The 22,964-nt window shown below is 37.8% G+C and overlaps 1 protein-coding gene across 5 annotated transcripts in view; it reads right to left on the bottom strand.

Annotated features, from left to right (window-relative positions):
- Positions 1 to 22,964, bottom strand: part of GON4L (gon-4 like) — a 90,623-nt gene that overhangs the window by 63,176 nt on the left and 4,483 nt on the right. For 4 of the 5 annotated variants that reach the window (XM_061183320.1, XM_061183321.1, XM_061183322.1 and 1 more), the window contains exons 3-6: positions 19,055 to 19,246; positions 1,950 to 2,143; positions 1,152 to 1,226; positions 927 to 977 (exon numbers count right to left, since the gene is read on the bottom strand). In XM_061183320.1, the coding sequence (XP_061039303.1) occupies positions 927 to 977; positions 1,152 to 1,226; positions 1,950 to 2,143; positions 19,055 to 19,246 (512 nt within the window). Of the gene's footprint in view, positions 1 to 926; positions 978 to 1,151; positions 1,227 to 1,949; positions 2,144 to 19,054; positions 19,247 to 22,964 lie in introns of those variants that run through there. The other variant, XM_061183324.1, reaches the window with a different exon arrangement.

Genomic DNA, 22,964 nt, shown 5'->3' with positions numbered 1-22,964 from the left:
AGAAGAAAAGGATCAGATTGGTGAAGGTACTCAAAGCCTTGTCACATGAAGACCAATAAAAAATTAGGGGACGTTTAGCAAGAAAAGAATGTTATAAAAAGATATATTGGTTTTCTTCAACTAGAGGAAAGGTCACGTGGAAGAGGAACAGACATTTCTTCTACAGGGCTGCAAGGAACAGAACCAGACAAACAGACAAAAACTACAGTATGCATTTTGGGTCCATATGGCAAATCTTTCTTACTATCAGAGATAGAATGGACTCCCTCAGGACTATCACCTGCTTTGTCGCAGAAGGTAAGCACAAACTGGACAAGTGCTTGTTAAGCAGACAGAACACAGTGCCCAGCATCAAAGAGCTTGCTGTATCAGAATGCTTCAAAAGTCTTCAAGAGGTTCTCATACTTTAGTGTGCAAAAGAATGTACTGTTGTGCTTTCAACAATGCATATTCCCAGGCCCTACCCATGGGTCCTGATTCCTAGGTCTGAGGTGAGCCCAAGAATGTGCTTTTTTTTTTTTTTTTTTAGAATGTGCATTTTTAATAAGCACTCTTGAGGAACCCCATATCAGGGTGATTTTGATGCAACTGGTCCCTGGAACACAATTTGAAATACACTACTTTAAACACTTCACCACCTATCTCACAACATGAACAGAAAAACTGTCATCACTCATTGCTTTCAACCGTTCCAAATGGTTATCTACCTAGCACTTCCAAAAAAGCTACTAAAATAAAAATAAATTATGATAATGATTTCATATATTGCATCTCCACATGTCTATTTGCCTTTTACAAATATTTCTTTAAGGAGTCAAACCTCGATCATAATAAATATTTCCTATATTTTTTTCCCTACAAATAACCTGGAATTATATATTATTAACAAAGCTAAATAAATAATAAAGAAAAAACAGAACACCCACCACTCCTTTTTCCACCACTTCCTTCAGTTTAGAGCGTGTCATTTTGGGCTCCTAAGAAGGGAAAATGAGAAGAAAACAGTCAATAAAAATCGAGTGATTCTTGAGTTTGCCCCCAACTGCCAAATTATTTACAAACGCCCAAGTGAGTTTGTAAACAACTCACTACACTTAGCCAGTTTACAGATAGTTCTGTTTCATGACATTGAAAGAACAATAAATACTCACAAACATTGGCATATCTTCCGTCTCACTGATGGCTGCTTTCATCATAGCGACTACATGTTCATTTGTGATTACTTCCTGGAGAAAGATGAAATTTCACTTTATGCAACAAAGATGTATCATCTGGATAATACTCATCTCTCTGTAACTCTGCTAGATATATGTAGAGGATAAAAGAGAGCTAGATACCCAAATGGTTTCAGATTAGGGTAAAGCAAGGCAACTGAAAGCAAAGAAGGAAGTTTTGGAGAGAAGCACACAGCTTCCAACAATGTAGCAAGCAAATGGACCAATCTCATTAGCTGATACTAACAGGAAGGGCTCAAAAAAAAAAAAAAATTCTCAAGTTAACTATCTGCTTATGAGAAACAGTAATAAACAACAAAGGCTTTATAAATAGCTGTACTGTTACATAGCAAAGAAGAGTATTTGCATATGTGCAAAGGACTGTAAACTGTTAACTGGGCATCTTCTAAGACACATTGACCCACAAGAGTAAATCCACTGTAAACATTATCATCTTCCATTATCTTTGAATATGCTAAACAATAAACAATCAAATCAGTGGAAGGAAGCAGATAACAGTTTATCTTCCCAATTAAGTTCTTTCACATGTGTTCACATTTCAAACTTGTGCTGAGTGCAAAGAGAAGGCTACCTTGAAATGTAAAATATTTTGCCACAGGGAACTCACAAAATTAGTAATTCACACACCAAGACTCAAGAGTTTCCTGAGAATTTTTATTTGCTCCCCACGAAAGAGTTCTATTCCCATTACACGGCTGCCCCCGTCTTACTCACATGAAGGATGTTTCGCACGTTGACTGCTGTTAGGTTGTGCTGCTTGGCGCCGTCCTCTAAGGTGCGGTCAAGCATGTCATCCAGCTTCAGGTCACAAGCCAAAGTCCCTTCTTCTTGACCCTTTCCATCTCTTTTCCTCTTGGTACCCTTTTTCTTTTTTCGCCTTTTCTCGTTTTCTTCACTGTCTTGCTCTTCTGCAAATAAACCAAGAACATCACAAGAATCACCAAAGCAACTGCTCCCGGAACTTAACCCAAAAAGCCAACAGTAAAAGAAAAACACAGCTGTCTGGCCCTGGAAATCAAAGAAGACTAAGATATAACAGCGGTGGTAAAGGCAGATGTGGTAGTACTGTTGTAGTAATAACACCTAACATTTACTGAATATTCCTTTTATGTCAGGCATTCTTCTACACACTTTATACATATTAATTCACTTACTCCTCATAACAACCCTATGAGGTAGGGACTATTATTTTTCCCACTGTACAGAGGAAGAAACTGAGGCAGAAAGATTAAGAAACTTTCCCAAGAGCTAATAATGACAAAGCCACGTTTTGAAGCTAAGCACTCTAGCTCTAGAACTCTGTCTTACTACCCAGATAATACATCAGAAACCCAGGGTTTATGTCCCAGATCTATAACTTAACTGGGTTGCCTTGGCAATAGTCTTATTTTTATCTTTTGTAAAATACAGATATCTTCCCATCAGGGATGCCATGCATATTAAGTGAAATAATATATATCAAAGTGCTTTATAACCAATGAAATATTATACAAATGTAATTTATCACTTATTATACTACTGAGTCTAGAAAAGAAAAAAACAAGGAGCAAATCAATAAAAAAAATCCACTCTGATTAAAAAAGGGGGGAGGGGGGCTTCCCTGGTGGCGCAGTGGTTGAGAATCTGCCTGCCAATGCCGGGGACACAGGTTCGAGCCCTGGTCTGGGAAGATCCCACATGCCGCAGAGCAACTAGGCCCGTGAGCCACAATTACTGAGCCTGTGCATCTGGAGCCTGTGCTCCGTGACAGGAGAGGCCGCAACAGTGAGAGGCCCGCGCACCGCGATGAAGAGTGGCCCCCACTCGCCGCAACTAGAGAAAGCCCTCGCACAGAAACGAAGACCCAACACAGTCAAAAATAAATAAATAAATAAATTTATAAAAAAAAAAAAAAAGGGGGGAGGGGATGAAGTACCTCTATTCTACAAGAAAGGAGCACATATATAACCAGATAAAAGGAAAAGCTTCTTGATTATTAGAATCTGGTAAGTCTTGAAGTAGATTATCACGCAACACCAAAATGAGGTTCTCATCTCTCTGATACTTTTTGGTCTGCTACCGTCTGAAAACAAGGGATTAGAGAAGATTAACATCAAGACAACCTTCTTGGTTTAAAAAGATTTTATGACCTTCAAGCTGCACCCTGGCAATGTTTACTCAGTGAAAAATTATTAGTAATTTCAAACAATTGCTTTTGCACTTGTGAATATATATCAAGAATTTGATAAATGTTCATAACTTTCAATCCAATCTTCTTCTTAAGGAAATAATTACACATGTAAAGACTAATCAAGTTATTCATTTCAACATTAATTATTTTAGCAAAAACATGGAAAACACCTAAATGTCAACTGAAGAAAAACACACAACCTAAAAGTTGCAAGTTATGTTTTATTCAGGGACCTTACTGAGGACTACAGCCTGGGAGACAGCCTCTCAGATAGCTCTGAGGAACTGCTCCAAAGAGGTAAGGGAGAAGCCAGGATATATAGACGTTTTCGCTGGAAAAAAAAAAAGACATGTAATTGAACATCAAAAGATTACTGCTAATCACAAAAAAAGACATCTCGGGGCTTCCCTGGTGGCGCAGTGGTTGAGAATCCACCTGCCAATGCAGGGGACACGGGTTCGAGCCCTGGGCTGGGAAGATCCCACATGCCGCAAAGCAGCTGGGCCCGTGAGCCACAACTACTGAGCCTGCGCGTCTGGAGCCTGTGCTCCGCAACAAGAGAGGCCGCGATAGTGAGAGGCCCGCGCACCGCAATGAATAGTGGCCCCCGCTTGCCGCAACTAGAGAAAGCCCTCGCACAGTAACGAAGACCCAACACAGCCAAAAATAAATTAATTAATTTTAAAAAAAGACATCTCAAGTTAATGATTTTAGTGCTTTTCTATGTAGAGGAAGATGCAAGAGTCTTGGCTCATTGAAGTTATTCCTTAGCTATGCACCTTAACTATCTAGGGCCAGTATCCTGTTTTTCTCCAACCTGAATTCCCCTCAGGGTGCACCCTTTGGGGTTGGGGTGGGGTGGGGGTATGGCTGCAGTGGCTGATGCCTTGATGGCAGGCAACATTCATTGTTTATTGAAAAGGTAGGCAACATTTTTTGTGTGCACAGCCAATATGAAAAAAATGGTTAAGTGAACACTGGTACACCATACACTGGACTGTAACTGACCCATTAAAAATAGTCTTTTTAAGCAATTGATGGCGGGGGGGCAAGTTAAAAATGTCTACAAAGAGTTTTAAATGATACAGAAAAAATTTTGATAATGATTTTTAAGTAAAAAAAAAAAAGTAGAATTCAAACATACACATCTTACATTTGTGTAACCTAAACAAAAAATGGGCTACCTTGAGGTACATCCCAACAAAGTGATAGATGCAAAAGAAATATAAAACTCTAGAATGCATCAGAAAAGTGACAAAGCTCTTTACTGATGGTCATTTGAGAAAGCAGCAAAAGGGGAATTACATGGCATAATACACAATGAAACTGTCTAAAAACCTTTGTACACATATCTTTTCCCAAAGTCTCTCTTCTCACCTCATTTACCCCTTTTCTCCATAAACTCCAAAACTCTTCTCTCTCTTCACCACTCTTGAATCTCCTCTCTTTGCTCCTCCCTTCCCTCTTGTATCCTTTCTCATGTAGACCAATCTAGCCAGTTCTTGGTTTCTGCCATCCACCTTTCCCTCCTCATCTTACCAGTACTTAAACAATGACCTGGTAGTTGCAGAGCAAGAAAAGGATTTCTGACACCCGAAGAAGTTTTGATTCAGCTTCATATTCATATCCTATCATGTTGTTGGTAACACTGTCAATTGCAAAACTGACCCGGGGAAAAAAGTATGAAAGACACAAGTTAAAACTATTAATGTTATACTAGAAATAGGAAAGTGTGTTATTAACTAAAAATTAACCTAAATAAATAAAATCTTCCTTACGAAATTTAGATCTACAAAATGTAACAAAAATTCAGAGAAGTGAAGACCAAAAAAAGGAAATTTACAATGGAAGCAGCTAAAATTAACAAAATTTTATACAGATAGTTGATGAGGAATCAAATTGTCCTTTAAAACAGTGCTTCTGGGCTTCCCTGGTGGCGCAGTGGTTGAGAATCTGCCTGCCAATGCAGGGGACACAGGTTCGAGCCCTGGTCTGGGAAGATCCCACATGCCGCGGAGCGGCTGGGCCTGTGAGCCACAACTACTGAGCCTGCGCATCTGGAGCCCGTGCTCCGCAACAAGAGAGGCCGCGATAGTGAGAGGCCTGCGCACCGCGATGAAGAGTGGCCCCCACTTGCCGCAACTAGAGAAAGCCCTCACGCAGAAACGAAGACCCAACACAGCCATAAATAATTAAATAAATAAAAATTAAAAACAAAAACAAAAACAAAAAAAACAGTGCTTCTCAAACTCTCTGTGGCAAAAAACTAGTCTTGTTTTTGACCAATCCACTGTAGACTCATACTTTTATAAAGTAAGAATATAGCCATAATGTCAAATGTGACAACATTTCTAAAGTTTTATTCTCAGTTTCCATGAATTATTTTGTTTCAAACCAGTAACAAACAGTTCTCAAACTAGCACTGGTTTTCAGACCACACTTTGAGTAACACTGCTTTAAAATATACACTGAAAAACATTCAACCCCAATAAAAATACAATAAAGACAAACATAAAAAATAATTTTAAAGAATTGTGAAGAAAACTTATCACAAAATTAAAATGGAAATAACAAAATTTGCTGCAGAAAATACTTTTCAATGGAAAAAGCACTGGAGTTAGCATAATTCCCATTCAGAATGGCTATCTTACAAACACAGAATCAAAGTAATCACTGTGGGGTTACACCATCTCATCTAATTACATCCCCCTAAATCACATCACACTTATTTCTCCTCTGATTTCTGATTTTAAGGCTGAGTTTAATAGGGAATGTGGGTCTATAAGGAAAATTGAATACATTCTAATACATTGCACAGACAATCCAAGAAAGAACAGATAATTCAGTTACATCTTACTCTGTTTTAGAACTAATCTATTATCTTACTTTTAAAATATTGGGATACCACTGACCCTAAGAATTCTAAAGAACTGAAATTTAAAAATTAAAAAAAGGAAAACAAAAACGACAACAAAAAAAGCACTTCCCTGGCGGTCCAGTGGTTAAGATTCCGTGCTTCCACTGCAGGGGGCGCAGGTTCGATCCCTGGTCAGGGAACTAAGATCCCACATGTCGCAGTGGCCAGCCAAAAATAAATAAATAAATAAAATTTAAAAATTAAAAAAATTTAAAAAAGGAAGCCACTCTATAAAAATCAGACTAGAAAAAAGAAGAATATCTAATTTTTCCTTCTATGAGAAAGGTGGGATGTGGCTAAAAACAAGGTATTTGCTGAGAAGCACATTTAATGATGTAAGCAGTAAGTTGAAAGTAAATTTGCACTGTAAATGTACTGCAAAATGGATGATGTCAATAAAAACATGGGTGGGTTCTGTAATATCTAAATCACCAAAGTCGCTTTGTTGTATGAAAATAGCTGCTTAACAGCCCTGTCAAAAACACACCCAGGACTTCTGGATCTGGCCACAGCAATGTATTTTTTTATCAGATGAAACCTTCCTGCCAAAAACAACTGTGAAACTATATAAAACTATAAAATTACATAAAAGCAGAATAAAATATATACAACAGTCTGAAGGCACTGGAGAACAACCCCTACAGAAATGATTTAAGGAGTTGTGATCCTTCAGAGAAGGGAAGCACATAAGGAGAATCCAAGCTGAAAGCAGTATTCTTGCTTTACTAAGAAGCTAGAGATTAGAGCTGCTGAAGCAGCTGAGATTGAGGGATAAAATTCTGCAGAGGAGGAAACCAAGGAAAAATGAGCCCAAAAAGTCTCTGTTCAAACTCCTCTTAAAACTATGATTGAATCATGGGGAATTCCCAGGCAGTCCAGTGGTTAGGACTCTGCACTTCCACTGCAGGGGGTATGGGTTCAATCCCTGGTCGGGGAACTAAGATCACACTCCACAAGTGTTGGGAAGACAGAGGTTGTAGTTGAAGTCTTGCGAAGGAGGAAAAGTCTTCATAAACACTATAGCTTTTTTAGAAGTGTTGGAACCCCAGAAGAGCCACCCACTAGGAATATAGGCCACAATCTAGAAAGTTGAAACAAAATAGACTTAATATAGCATAAAACCAACTCTTAGCAGAATTTAAGTGACCCTCCAAAATTATCTGCCTACCTGAAGAAAACATAACCCTCTTTAGAGGAAGCTAACAATACCAACGCCTCTAGAATTTTTCATTCACAATGTCCAGCATCCAATCAAAAATTACAGCAAGAACCAAGATGCCAAAACACTAGGGGGTGGGGGAGGACGACAGTTAAAAAAAAAAAAAAAAGACCTATGGGTGAATCAGATATTGGAAAAAGGATTTTTAAATAATTATGATTAACACATTCAAGAAAATAAAGGAAAAGATGGAGAATTTCACATAGAATCCATAGTGCTAAACTGGCATGAAAAATTTAATAGATAAGACACCACGAAACAGAGAATTAGTGAACTAGACTACAGAACAGCAGAAACTGATGCATGGAGGAAAAAAGAAAAGAATATAAAGAAAAAACAATACACATGGGACATGGTGAAAAGACCTAACATACATGTAACTGGAATACCAGAAGAAAAGAAGGAGAACAGGACAGAAATGATATCTAAAAAAAATATTGACAAGGATTTTTTTAACTGATAAAATATCAAATCTCATATTCAAGCAGCTCTACAAGCCCTAAGCAGATAAAAACAGAAAACCCAAGTAGACACATAATAGTCAAAATGCTGAAAACCAGAACAGAGAAAATCTTAGAAGCAGAAGAAAAAAAGACAAATTATCAAAGTAACAACAAAACTGATAACTGAATTTGCAACAGAAACAATGGAAACCAAAATATAACAGAATGCATCTTAAAGTTCTGGGGGGGAAAGAACAACCTAAAATTCTATACACAGTGAAAATAATTTTTAAAAATGAAGGCAAAACTAAGATTTTTTTCCAGACAAACAAAATCTGAGATAATTCATTGACAGGAGACCAGGTCTGCAAGAAATAGTAAAGGAAATTCTTCAAGATGAAAAAAAATGACCCAAGATGAAGGCAAAGTGAAGAACTTCAGGATGAATCAAGACATAAGAAAGGTTAACTATGTGATAAATATAAATCAGTATTGACTGGTTAAGACAGTAACAATAATAATAACGTCTTGTGGGGTTTAAAACAAATGAAGAAGTAAAATACAATATCAATAACACAAAAGGCAGGAGTAGATATATAAAGTAAAACTGTTGTAAAGTTCTTACATGGTTTGGGAAGTGGTAAAAGTACTAATTTAAGGTAGATTATAGTAATTTCAAAGAATGCCTATTAATCTATAGGGTAACATGTAAAAGAAAAATAAAAGAATACAAAACTAAAAAGCTAATAGAGAAGAAAAGTAAAAGCACTTGATTAATCCAAAAGAAGGAAAGGAGAAATAAAGGAACAAAAAAAGAAATAGGAAAATAGAAAATTATATCAGAAATTACATTAAATATAAATGAAGTGTACAATCTAATTAACAGACAAAGATGTTCAGACCAGGTTTTTTGTTGTTTTTTTTTTTAACTCTATGCTATTTATAAGAGATACACTTTAAATATAAAAACACAAAAAAGGGGACTTCCCTGGTGGTGCAGTGGTTAAGAATCTGCCTGCCAATGCAGGGGACACAGGTTTCATCCCTGGTCCAGGAAGATCCCACATGCCGCAGAGCAACTAAGCCCGTGCGCCACAACTATTGAAGCCTGCGCGCCTAGAGTCTGTGCTTCGCAACAAGAGAAGCCACTGCAATGAGAAGCCCACACACTGCAACGAAGAGTAGCCCCCACTCTCTGCAACTAGAGAAAGCCCACATGCAGCAACGAAGACCCAACACAGCCAAAAATAAATAAATCAAATAAATAAATTTATATAAAAAAAGACACAAAAAAGGTTGAAAGCAAAACAATATAAACACTTATACCATGTACACATTAATATCAAATACAAAGCAGACTTTAACGCAAGAAGATAAAGAAAGAGATAAAAAGGAACATTTCATGCTGAGTCAATTCAACAGAAAGACATAACAATTCTAAATTTCTGTGCACCTGATAAATACAGCTTAAATATATAAAACAAAAGTTGAAAGGGGAAAAAAAAGGAGAAAGCCACAATCACAGTTGGAGATTTTAACAAATGTCAATCAGTAACACATGACAGCAGACAAAAAAAAATCAGTAAAGATATAAAAGATCTGAACAACATTAACAAAACTGACCTCACAGACATATACAGGACACTTTACTCGACTCAAATGACATGTATAAAACACCCACTAAATATGTATTCTTAACAGCACATGAACAGACCATAAGCTAAGTGACTCAAGAATTTTCAAAGGTCAGGAATCATATACAATATGCTTTTTTTGTTTGTTTGTTTGTTTGTTTTTTAAACATCTTTATTGGAGTATAATTGCTTTACAGTGGTGTGTTAGTTTCTGCTTTATAACAAAGTGAATCAGTTATACATATACATATGTTCCCATATCTCTTCCCTCTTGCATCTCCCTCCCTCCCACCCTCCCTATCCCACCCCTCTAGGTGGACACAAAGCACGGAGCTGATCTCCCTGTGCTATGCGGTTGCTTCCCACTAGCTATCTATTTTACATTTGGTAGTGTATATATGTCTATGCCACTCTCTCACCCTGTCACATCTTACCCCTCCCCCTCCCCATATCCTCAAGTCCATTCTCTAGTAGGTCTGTGTCTTTATTCCCGTCTTGCCACTAGGTTCTTCATGGCCTTTATTTTCCCTTATATTCCATATACATGTGTTAGCATACTGTATTTGTTTTTCTCTTTCTGACTTACTTCACTCTGTATGACAGACTCTAACTCCATCCACCTCACTACAAATACCTTCATTTCATTTCTTTTTATGGCTGAGTCATATTCCATTGTATATATGTGCCACATCTTCTTTATCCATTCATCCGATGATGGACACTTAGGTTGCTTCCATGTCCTGGCTATTGTAAATAGAGCTGCAATGAACATTTTGGTACATGACTCTTTTTGAATTATGGTTTTCTCAGGGTATATGCCCAGTAGTGGGATTGCTGGGTCATATGGTAGTTCTATTTTTAGTTTTTTAAGGAACCTCCATACTGTTCTCCATAGTGGCTGTATCAATTTACTACAATATGCTTTTTGACCACAATGGAATTAAACTAGAAATCAATAAAGAAATTTAACTAGAAAGATCCTCAAACGTTTAGAAATTAAGCAACATATCTCTAAACAATTCATGGGTCAAGAAGAAGTCATAATGGATATTAAAAATATTTTAAGATGAATGAAAACAAAAGTATGACATATCAAAATTTTCAGAATGCAGCTACAGCAATGCTTAGAGGGCAAATTTTAACTTTAAATGTGTATATTAGAAAAAAAAAGATTGAAACTCTTACTAGAAGCTAAAAAAGAACAAATCAAATCCAAGGTAGATTGTAGGAAGGAAATAATAAAGAACAGAAATCAATTAAATAGAAAAAAAAAAGTCAAGAAAGCCAAAAGTTGGTTCTTTAAAAAGATTAACTGATAAACCTCTAGCCAAACTTATCAACAAAAAAAATAAGACACAAATAAAAAGAGGACCTCACTAAAATCAGAACTAAAAAGACGACCTCATTAAAAATCTTAGACATGCCAAAATAAACATTACAAGCAACTTTATATCAATAAATTTGACAATTTAGAGAAAATGTACAAATTCCTTGAAAAACACAACTTACCAAAACTGACACAAGAAGAAACAGGAAATCTAAATAATCCTATAATTATTAAAGAATATAATCCAAAACTTAAAAGGCTTTTGACAAAGAAAACTCCAGGCCTAGACAGCATCCTTGGTGAATGGTTACAAAACATTTAAGAAAGAAATAACACCAGTCTTAAACAAACTCTTCCAGAGAATAGATAATGATGAAAATTTTCCCAATTCATTTTATAAGGTCAGTATAACCCTAATACCAACACATGAAAAAGACCTTATAAGAAAGGAAAATTAAAGCCAGTTATCTCCCATAAACAAAGAAACAAAAACCTTAAACAATATATTAGAAAATCTAATACATCATGACCAAATAGGTTTACCCCAGAAATGCTAGTTTGCCTTAACATTCAAAACCCACTCAATGTATGTTATTAGGCATATGTACCTGAAAACAGAGTTTTAAAATATGTAGAACTAGGGACTTCCCTGGCAGTCCAGTGGTTAAGGCTCCACACTTCCACTGCAGGGGGCTCAGGTTTGATCCCTGTTTGGGGAACTAAGATCTGGCATGCCATGTGGCACAGCTAAAAAATTTTAAATAAATAAAAAATAAAAACAATAAAAATAAAACAAATAAATAAAACATGTAGAGCTAAAACTGACAAAACTGAAAAATATAGACAAATCCACAATTAAAGTTGGAGACTTCAATATGCCTTTCTCAATAATTGACAGAATAGACCAAAAAAAAAAAAAAAAAAGAATCCATAAAAATAAATAAGACCCGAACAATGCTGTCAACCAACTTGACCTAATTGACATTTACAGAACAGTGTACCTTAAAACAACAGAATACATATGCTTTTCAAATACACATGGAAGAGCTACCAATAAAGATTATATTGGGGCCATAAAATAAACCTCAATAAATATAAAAGTACTGAAATCATACAAAGTATGATGTGAACTCAAGGGAATTAAATTAGAAATCAGTAACAAAATGATAGCTGGAAAGTCTCCAAATATTTGGAAGTGAAAAAATACACTTCTAAAAAGTTATGGTGGATTTCTGTTTTTGCTGTTATAAGCCATATGGTACTCTATAACTATAAAAATTACATTTTAAAAAACCAGGTTCTGACATTGAACATAGAATAGGACTCTAATCCTGTACAGAAAACCTGAATGTGTGTGTCTCCCCAAAATTAACTCGAATGTGTGTCCCCCCAAAATTCATACGTTGGAAGCCTTACCCCTGGTATGGCTGTATTTGGAGATGGGTCCTCTAAGCAAGTAATTAAGGTTAAATTGAGTCCATAAGGGTGAATCCCTGATCCTATAGGATTAGTGTCCTTATATGAAGAGGTATCAGAAAGCTCACTCCCTCTCTCTCCACACACATGCACCAAGAAAAGGCCATGTGAGGTCACAGTGAGAAGGTGGGTGTCTACAAGTCAGGAGGAAAGCTCTCACAGAAACTGAATTTACCAGCACCTAATATTGGAATTCCCAGACTCCAGAACTGTGAGAAAATAAATTTCTGTTGTTTAAACACACACACACACACACACACACACACACACACCTCTTTTCTTTTTTTTGGCCACACTGCACGGCAAGCAGAACTTCCCTGACCAGGGATTGAACCTGCACCCCCTGCAGTGGAAGCATGGGGTCTTAACCACTGGACCACCAGGGAAGCCCCCCACACACTTCTAAATAACCCATGGGTCAAAAAAGATATCCCAAGAGAAATTAGAAAATACTGTCAACTGAAGTTGATGAAATGCAATATATCAAAATTTGTGGGGCATAACTAGCACAGTGTTTAAAGGGAAATTGATACATTCTATAGTATTATTAGAAAATAAAGTCTCAAATCCATGACCTAAGCTCCCACTTAAAGAAACTAGAAAAAGACCAAATTAAATCCAAAGCAAAGAGACAGAAGAAAATAATAGACAACAGCAAAAACCAGTAAAATAGAAAACAGAAAAATAGAGAAATTAATGAAACCAAAAGCTTGTTCTTTGAAAAACCTCTAGCCAGAATGATTAAGAGAAAGACATAAATTATGAGTGTGAGGAATAAAAGAACAGACATCATTACAGAGCCCACAGACATTAAAAAGATGACAAAGGAATATTATGAAAAACTTTATGCCAATAAATTCAACAACTTGGATAGAACAAATACGTGAAAAGATACCAACTGTCAAAGCTCACTCAAGAACAAAGAGATAACTGAATAGCCCTTTATCTGTTAAAGAAATTGAATTCATAGTTAAAAACATCCTACAAAGAAAACTCCAGGCCCAGATGGCTTCACTGGTGCATTCAACAAAACATTTAAGGAAGAAATAAAACCAATTCACAAACTCTTCAAAAACAAAAAAAAAAACAAAAAAAAAAACACAAAGAAAAGGAAAGAACACTTCCCAACTCATTGTATGAGGTCAGTATTACCCTAATACCAAAACCAAAGACATTACAAGAAAAGAAAACTACAGAGGCTTCCCTGGTGGCAAAGTGGTTAAGGATCTGCCTGCCAATGCAGGGGACACAAGTTCGATCCCTGGTCCGGGAAGATCCCACATGCCACTAAGCCCATGTGCCACTACTGAGCCTGCGCTCTAGAGCCCATGAGCCACAACTACTCAAGCCCGCGAGCCCCAACTACTGAAGCCCGCGAGCCCCAACTACTGAAGCCTGCGTGCCACAACTACTGAAGCCCACGCGCCTAGAGCCCGTGCTCCACAACAAAAGAAGCCACTGCAATGAGAAGCCCGCACACCCAATGAAGAGTAGCCCCTGCTCGCCTCAACTAGAGAAACCCCGCACGCAGCAACAAAGACCCAACGCAGCCAATAAATAAATAAATATATATATTAAAAAAAAAAAAACTACAGACAACCACAGACGCAAAAATCCTTAACAAAATATTAGCAAATCAAATCCAGCAATACAAAAAAAAAAAACCTATATCATGATCAAAAGGGTCGATTTATCACTGAAATGCAAAAATGCTTTGAAATTTGAAAATCAATATAATTCACCATATTGACAGACTAAAAGCAAAAATGAAAACAAAAGATAATCTCAATAGATGTAGAAAAAGCTTTTCACAAAATCCAACATCAGTTCATGATAAAAACTCTCCACAACTAGGAATAGTAGAGAACTTCCTCAATCTGATAAACAATAGTTATAAACCAACAAATTCTGCTTAGTGGTGAAAAATTGAGTGTATTTCCCCTAAGAGATCAGGAACAAAGGAAAACATGCCCACTCTCACTACTTCTCTTCAACACTGTACTGAATGTCCTAGCCAGTGCATAATAAGATGGGGGCTGATGGACGGAGAGGAGAAGAGAGAGGGAGAGGAAGGAAGAGAGAGGAAGGAATGGAAAGGAAGAAAGAAAAGACACACAAATTGGAAATGAAGGGAAAAAAACTCCTTATTTGTAGATGACTTAATTATCTATGTGAGAAATCCCTCGGGACTTCCCTGGCAGTCCAGCAGTTAAGACTCTGCACTCCCAATGCAGGGGGCACAGGTTCGATCCCTGGTCAGGGAACTAAGATCCCACATGCCACATGGCGCAGCCAAAACAAAAAAAAGACAGCAACTTTCCCAAATTGATCGACAGTTTCATTATCGATCAATATGCCAGCAAGTATTTTTGAAGAAAATGACAAGCCAATCCTAAAATTTACATGGAAATGCAAAGTACCTAGAATAGCCCAATGACCTTGTTTAAAAAAAAAAGTTGGAAGACACAGACTACCTGATTTCAAGACTGCGATATTGGTGAAAGGTTAAATACATAGACCAATGGAAAAGAAGAGAGAGTCCATGAATGACCCACACAAATAGTGACTTTTTCACATAGATACAAAGGTAATTTAATGGAGAAAAAAATCTTTTCAACAAATAGTGCTGCAACAACTGGACACCCATAGGTAAAAAAAGAATCTCAAATATACCTCCCACATTATACAATAATTAACTCAGATGCCAGAACTCAAAAGATTCTGCATGCCACAACGAAAATCCCGCCTGCTGCAACTAAAATCCCGCTTGCTGCAACTAAGACCTGGCGGAGCAAAATAAATAAATAAATATATTTTTTTAATTAACTCAAAATGGATCACATACACCTATATGTAATGTGTAAAACTACAACTTCTAGAAGAAAACAGGAAAAAAAACTTTGTGGCCTTGGATTAGGCAAAGGTTCCTTGATACGACACAAAAGCATAATCCGTAAAAGTAAAACCTGGGACTTCCCTGGTGGTCCAGTGGTTAAGAGTCCGCCTCCGAATGCAAGGGACGTGGGTTCAATCCCTGGTTGGGGAACTAAGATCCCACATGCTGAGGGGCAACTAAGCCTGCGTGCTCTAGAGCCTGCACGCCACAACGAAAGAAGCCCGCATGCCACAACAAAGATCCTGCGTGTCGCAACTAAGACCCGAAGCAGCCAAATAAATAAATAAATAAATAAAATTTAAAAAAACAAACAAACAAAAAACTTGAAGTAGCTTCTCATGGCTAATGCTGAAACAATTCGGGCAAAATAAATAATGATAACATGGCACTGTAACTCAAATAATAAAACAAACATCCATGAGTCCACACTCATATAAAAACTGAATAAATAAATGAGGGAGAAGAGACTGCTCTTCTTTACAGAAAAATTCCAATTAATAAATGTAAAAGGAACAACAGAAATAAAAAATCACCATTATAATTGTTGCAGGTGATCTACCAATGGAGGCTAAAATTAGGGGGGGAACATCTGAAGAGAAAAAGGATATATGCATAGTTTCAAAGTATCTCATGCAAGATATGTAGTAATTACGAATGGAATATAGACAAACAACAGAATAATGAACAAATATTTCACCAAAAAATATCTACAAATGGCCAATAAATACATGAAAATATGCTTTATATCATTATTCATTAGGGAAATGCAAGTTAACACAAGGAAATACACCTAGCAGAACAGATAGAATTAAAAAGTCTGTTAACTGCTGGCAAGGATGTGGATCAACTGTAAATCTCATACATTCCTGCTGGGAATGTAAAATGGTACAGCTACTCTGGAAAACAGTTTAGCAGTTTCGTATAAAGTTAAACATACATTTACTGTAAGACCCAGCAATGTCACTCCTAGTTATTACCCCGAGAAAAATGAAAACGTATGTCTATCAAAGAACTAGGGATTTCCCTGGTGGTGCAGTGGTTAAGAATCTGCCTGCCAATGCGCCTTCCTGCTCCAGGAAGATCCCACATGCCGCGGATCAACTAAACCTGTGCACCACAACTACTGAGCCCACGTGTCACAACTGAAGCCCGCATGCCTACAGCCCGTACTCTGCAACAAGAGAAGCCACTGCAATAAGAAGCCCGCACACAGCAACGAAGACCCAATGCAAACAAAAATAAATAAATAAAATACAAATAAATTTATATATAAAAAAAGAATTATATATGGGGACTTCCCTGGCGGTCCAGTGGTTAAGACTCCACACTCCCAACGCAGGGGGCACTGGTTCGATCCATGGTCGGGGAACTAAAATCCCATATGCCACGTGGGGTAGCCCAAAAAAAGAAAAAAAAAAAAAAAAGAACTACATGTGAAGGTTTATAGCAGCTTTAGTCATAACAGGCAAAAACTAGTAAGAACCCAAATGTCCATCAGCTGGTGAACAGATAAACAAATTGTGGTATATCTATACAATAGAATACTACTCAGCAATGAAGAACAAACATGAATTAATCTCAAAAGCATTACATGAAGTGAAAGATACGGGATGCACACAATACTGTAAATCAACTATACTTCAATAAAAATTTTAAAAGATACCCAGATGCAAAAGGTTACATACAGGGCTTCCCTGGTGGCACAGTGGTTGAGAATCTGCCTGCCAATGCAGGGGACACGGGTTCAAGCCCTGGTCTGGGAAGATCCCACATGCCGCGGAACAACTAGACCCGTGAGCCACAACTACTGAGCCTGCGCGTCTGGAGCCTGTGCTCCGCAACAAGAGAGGTAGCGATAATGAGAGGCCCGCGCACCGCAATGAAGCGTGGCCCCCACTTGCCGCAACTAGAGAAAGCCCTCGCACAGAAACGAAGACCCAACACAGCCATAAATAAATAAATAAATAAATAAACCCAAAGTTTAAAAAAAAAGGTTACATACATACTGCATAACACCTATATATAATATTGCAGAAAACACAAAACTGTACGAATAAAATTGAGATCACTGGTTCCTAAAGGCTGAGAATGAAGGACTGCAAAGGGGAGTGAGGGAACTTTTAGAGAGAGATGTTCCATATATTGATTGTAGTGGCAGTTACACAACTATGTCCATTTTTCAAAACTCACTGAAAAAATTTTATTGTACGAAAATTATCTCAATAAATCTGACATTAAAAAAGAATCAATGTAACTCTCCATACTAACAGAATAAAGGAGGGAATTCCCTGGCAGTCCAGTGATTAGGACTCCGCACTTCCACTGCAGGGAGCACGAGGTCGATCCCTGGTCAGGGAACTAAGATCCCGCATGCCACACAATACGGCCAAAAAACAAAAAAACAAAAAAAGAACCAGAATAAAGGAGAAAAAAACATACAATAATCTTAATAGAGATTTTAAAAAAGCATTTGACCAAATTCAGTATGTGATAAAACTCTCAGAAAACTAGGAAAAAATTTTTCATAATCTGATACAATATATCTATAAAAAGCCTACAACTATCATCACACATAATAAGGAATACTGAACACCTTCCCCCAAGTTCAGAAATAAGACGTGGATGTCCACTATCACAACTTCTAACCTACATAGCAATGGAGGTCTATTATTTGCGATGAGAAAAAGAAATCACAAGTGTTCACTTTAAAACCATTTGTTAAGCTAAATAAAGAAGTCTTTATTCACTTGTCTGTATATGTTATATTTCACAATAAAAATATAATGTTTCAGGCTTCCTTGGTGGCACAGTGGTTAAGAATCCGCCTGCCAATGAAGGGGACACGGGTTCTACCCTGGTCCGGGAAGATCCCACATGCCGCGGAGCAACTAAGCCCATGCGCCACAACTACTGAGCCTGCACTCTACAGCCCGCGAGCCACAACTACTGAGCCCTCATCCCACAACTACTGAAGCCCACGCACCTAGAGCCCGTGCTCCACAACAAGAGAAGCCACAGCAATGAGCAGCCCACACACCACAACGAAGAGCAGCCCCGCTCGGTGCAACTAGAGAAAGCTCGCGCACAGCAACGAAGACCCAGTGCAGCCCAAAATAAATAATAAATAAAATAAATTAAAAAAAATATATATATATATATATAAAATGTTTGAAAAAAACTTTAAGGAGGCCTAATCCTATGACCTAGCAATTCCACACAACAAAAATTAGGCATATATGTTCACCAAAAGATCTACAGTAGAATGTTCACAGCAGCACCATTCAGAGTAGCCTACAACTGGTAAGTATTCACTCATTAAGAGTTGAATTAATAAAGAAAATATAGAATATTCTAACAACAGAATGCTATATCGTAATGAAAATGAACAATCTACAAGTACATGCAACAATGTGGACCAACTTCATAAACATAATGTTGAGTGGGAAAAGGCAGTCAAAAAACATATTCATATTTCACATAAAGTACAAAACAGGTGAACCAATCTGTGCTGCTAGAAGTCAAGATAATGGTTACCCATGGGTGGGTGTCAGTAATAAATGAAAGGAAGGACTTCTGGATACTAGTAATACTATTTCTTGATCTGGTTGCTGGTTACACAGGTGTATTCAATCCTTGAAAATTCAGTGAACTTGGATACCTTGGGATATGTGCAGTTTTCTGCATATTATACTTCAATAAAGAGGATTTTTTTTTAAAGAAAAGAAAAGAAAGCCTACCCATTGGAATAAAGAGTCCACCATCCTCTATCTCTTCCTCAGCTTGGTGAGCTAGAGTCCTGAGTGGCTTTTCTTGAGGAGAGGCACAGACATCTGGCTGAGATGATTTCCTAGGCTGGGCTGTTGGTTTTGCAGAGGGACTGTCTGATGGTAATGAAGGCATCTCCCCTCCAGAATGCATTTGAGATTTTCCTGGAAGAATCACAAATATTGCTCCACACTTTGTCCATTCTCAATTATACTCTGTTGTAGAAATCAGTATCTTGTTATAAAGACCTTTTAGTTAGATAACTTCATTAATGATGCATTTACTATACAGGCATTCCTCTCTCTTAAAGACAGTATCCTAAGAAAAATATTGAAATCAAAGCTCAGGTCCAATTTACTCATCTGTAATGTCAGGGAATTGAACTAGGTAATCGCTAAGGTCTTTCTAGTTCTAATATGCATTTTTTTTCCCTATGAAAAAATCATATTCGTAATTGTAGGGTGGGGGGAGGTATATTCCTGGTAACAAAGGGACATTTTACATAGATGACCATTAACACCACATTTAATCAACTATAAATGATATAGGACTTCCCTGGTGGCTCAGTGCTTAAGAATCCACCTGCCAATGCAGGGGACGTGGGTTCGAGCCCTAGTCCGGGAAGATCCCACATTCTGCGGAGCAACTAGGCCCATGCGCCACAACTACTGAGCCTCCACTCTAGAGCCTACGAGCTACAACTACTGAGCCCGCATGCCACAATTACTGAAGCCCGTGCACCTAGAGCCCGTGCTCCGCAACAAAAGAAGCCACCGCAATGAGAAGCCCGTGCACCGCGGCAAAGAATAGCCCTCGCTCTCCGCAACTAGAGAAGAGCCCGCGTGCAGCAACGAAGACCCAATGCAGCCAAAAATAAATAAATAATTTTTTTTTAAAGATATACATTATAAAATGTCCTGAACTTTCTGACTCTGTAAGATCAATCTTACAAAGCATTACAGTAAAAATCACCAGAACATTATAAATACATGGTTATACAGTTCATTAGACAACTTTCTCCTTTCCTCACTTCAACTCTTTTTTGTTTGTTTTTTTGGCTGAGCCGCATGGGTTGTGGGATCTTAGTTCCCCAACCAAGGATGGAACTCAGGGCCCCGGCAGTGAGAGTGCTGAGTCCTAACCACTGGACTGCCAGGGAATTCCCTCCTCACCTCAACTCTTAAAGAGTGCTACCTTTCTTTCCATTTTTCGTGAGGGGCATTAAAAAGACAAAGAAACATTCATGCAATATCAAAAGCAAACATTAGAATCAAGCTGTCATAGAAACAAGAATACATACAGGCTTGTGTATACACAGAAGATCTACAGAATATACACAAGGCATTGTTAAATAGTGATTGCTTCTGAGAACTTGGAAAACAAGAGGACAAAGTGAAAGGGTGCCTAACTTTTCCCTGTGTACTTTCTGCATTTAGGAACTTTTTTTCCATGTTTGTGTATTACATAGTTGAAAAAAATTGTTTTTCAAAAAGAGATCAAGTTATTTGTTACTGAGCCCCATTCAAAACAGATAATACTTTTTTAGACTGTTATCCCATCAACATTAGCAGTTTCAACTGGTATACACAAGATTTTTAATTGGAGGACACCCTGTCAACAAAGAAAAAAAGCCTTTATTTTCAACTAAAGTATGAATGAATCCTTAATTCTATTTACTCTCAATCTTACTTCCTTTACTTCAGGAGCCCATGATTAATTCACAATGTCAAAAAGGCTAAAAGCTGTAGCTTTAATAGGGACTGTACAACGAGTTGAATTCTAAATCCAACAAATCAAAAGTTCCTCTCGGGGGCTTCCCTGGTGGTGCAGTGGTTGAGAGTCTGCCTGCCAATGCAGGGGACACGGGTTCGAGCCCTGGTCTGGGAGGACCCCACATGCCGCAGAGCAACTGGGCCCGTGAGCCACAACTACTGAGCCTGCGCGTCTGGAGCCTGTGCTCCGCAACAAGAGAGGCCGCGATAGTGAGAAGCCCGCGCACTGCGATGAAGAGAGGCCCCCCGCTCGCCGCAACTGGAGAAAGCCCTCGCACAGAAACGAAGACCCAACACAGCCAAAAATAAATAAATAAATAAATAAATTTATTAAAAAAAAAAAAAAGTTCCTCTCAGGCAAATTTCTTATAAGAGGGAGGAACTTCAATCAATAGCACAGCAGAGCTTTCTCATTAATCAACAATCGTTAATAATTTTTAGAATTAATGTCTAACATTTAAAAACTGAACTGATGCAAATGATTTTCTTAAACAAACATACCAGAATCTTTACATCTAAGCAAAATACATAAGTTCACTTTGGTAGGTAGAGCTTCCATTGATACTTTTTCCACCTCAAACAGTTGGAACTACTCCAAAAGTGTCCCTACAGTTTATCAGCTGCACTATACTCTACATAGAGAAAATATTCCTTTTCTCTGCAACCTTTTTTTCCTGATCCCATCTCATTGCTTCTCAATTTAATTTCCCTCCTACAGAACCCCCTAGGATCCCACTCTTCTTTTCCTCTTATCAATCTGCTAGATGCCAAAGACCTTAGAAAGAGAAGTCAAGAAGGGTAAGAGAGGGACTTCCCTCTCTTAACCTCTCAGTGGTTAAGAATCTGCCTTCCGGGACTTCCCTGGTGGTGCTGTGGTTAAGAATCCGCCTACCGATGCAAGGGACATGGGTTCGAGCCCTGGTCTGGGAAGATCCCACATGCTGCGGAGCAACTAAGCCCGTGTGCCACAACTACTGAGCCCGTGTGCCTAGAGCCCGTGCTCCACAACAAGAGAAGCCACCGCAATGAGAAGCCCGCGCACCGCAACGAAGAGCAGCCCCCGTTCGCCGCAACTAGAGAAAGCCCGCGCGCAGCAATGAAGACCCAATGCAGCCAAAAATAAATAAAATAAATAAATTAAAAAAAAAAAAAAAAAAAAGAATCTGCCTTCCAATGCAGGGGGACGTGGGTTTGATCCCTGGTAGGGGAACTAAGATCCTACATGCCGCAGGGCAACTAAGCCCGCACGCTCTGGAGCCCACGGCTGCAACGGAAGATCCCACATGCCTGCCGCAATGAAGATCCCGCGTGCCGCAACTAAGACCCAATGCAGCCAAATAAAGAAAGAAAGAAATAAAGTAATAAAGAAGGGTAAGAGAGAGAAGTAAAAGCCTTATTCAGAGCACAGCTGTAACTTGTTTACTGCCAGTCTAACAACTTCAAATTGATAACATGAAAATAATTAGCTGAAAACTGTAAAAACCAACTAACTTTAAGCTGAAATCTGCCTAAGTTAATCATTTTTAGAAGGCAAAGAAAGGAAAAAAAGGCTTAAGTTGAAATCCGGGTCCATAAATCAATTTTAAAAGAACAATTAAAATTCTATAAGAATAAACACCAATATAGAGAAAGGTTTAATCACTAGCACCTGCAGTCTAGAAACATGACTTAATAGTGTATATCAATTATAACACAATGCTGATACTTCAAAATAACCTAGATGTTTTTTCTGTTTTTTCCCCCCACATAATCATAATAAAAAAACCAAAATGTCACTTAAAAGAAAGCAAAACAACGAAAAGAATATGCACTAAATTATAACAGTAATTACTCTGAGCAGTAAGATTATGGGTGATTTTTATTTTCTTCTTTCAACTTTTCAATATCTTCCAAAACGCACATGTATGAATTTTCAATCTTCCTTCTTTCCTCCTTTCTGCTTTTTATGTGACATTTCTATTTGGCCGAAAAAAGTTACTTGGGGGGAAAAAAGGAGTCATAATGTACTTCTTTTACTGGTATTACTTGTATATACAGCTAATTGAAGTACAAGGTGGGAGAATCAACGGGGTAGTAGTATTACAGATAATCCTAAAAAATAAATGTTTAT

This window comes from Eubalaena glacialis, chromosome 3 (assembly GCF_028564815.1).
Source record: "Eubalaena glacialis isolate mEubGla1 chromosome 3, mEubGla1.1.hap2.+ XY, whole genome shotgun sequence".
NCBI classification, from domain to species: domain Eukaryota; kingdom Metazoa; phylum Chordata; class Mammalia; order Artiodactyla; family Balaenidae; genus Eubalaena; species Eubalaena glacialis.
The sequence above is the reverse complement of the archived record's forward strand: the minus strand, read 5'-3'. Positions and strand labels throughout refer to the sequence as shown.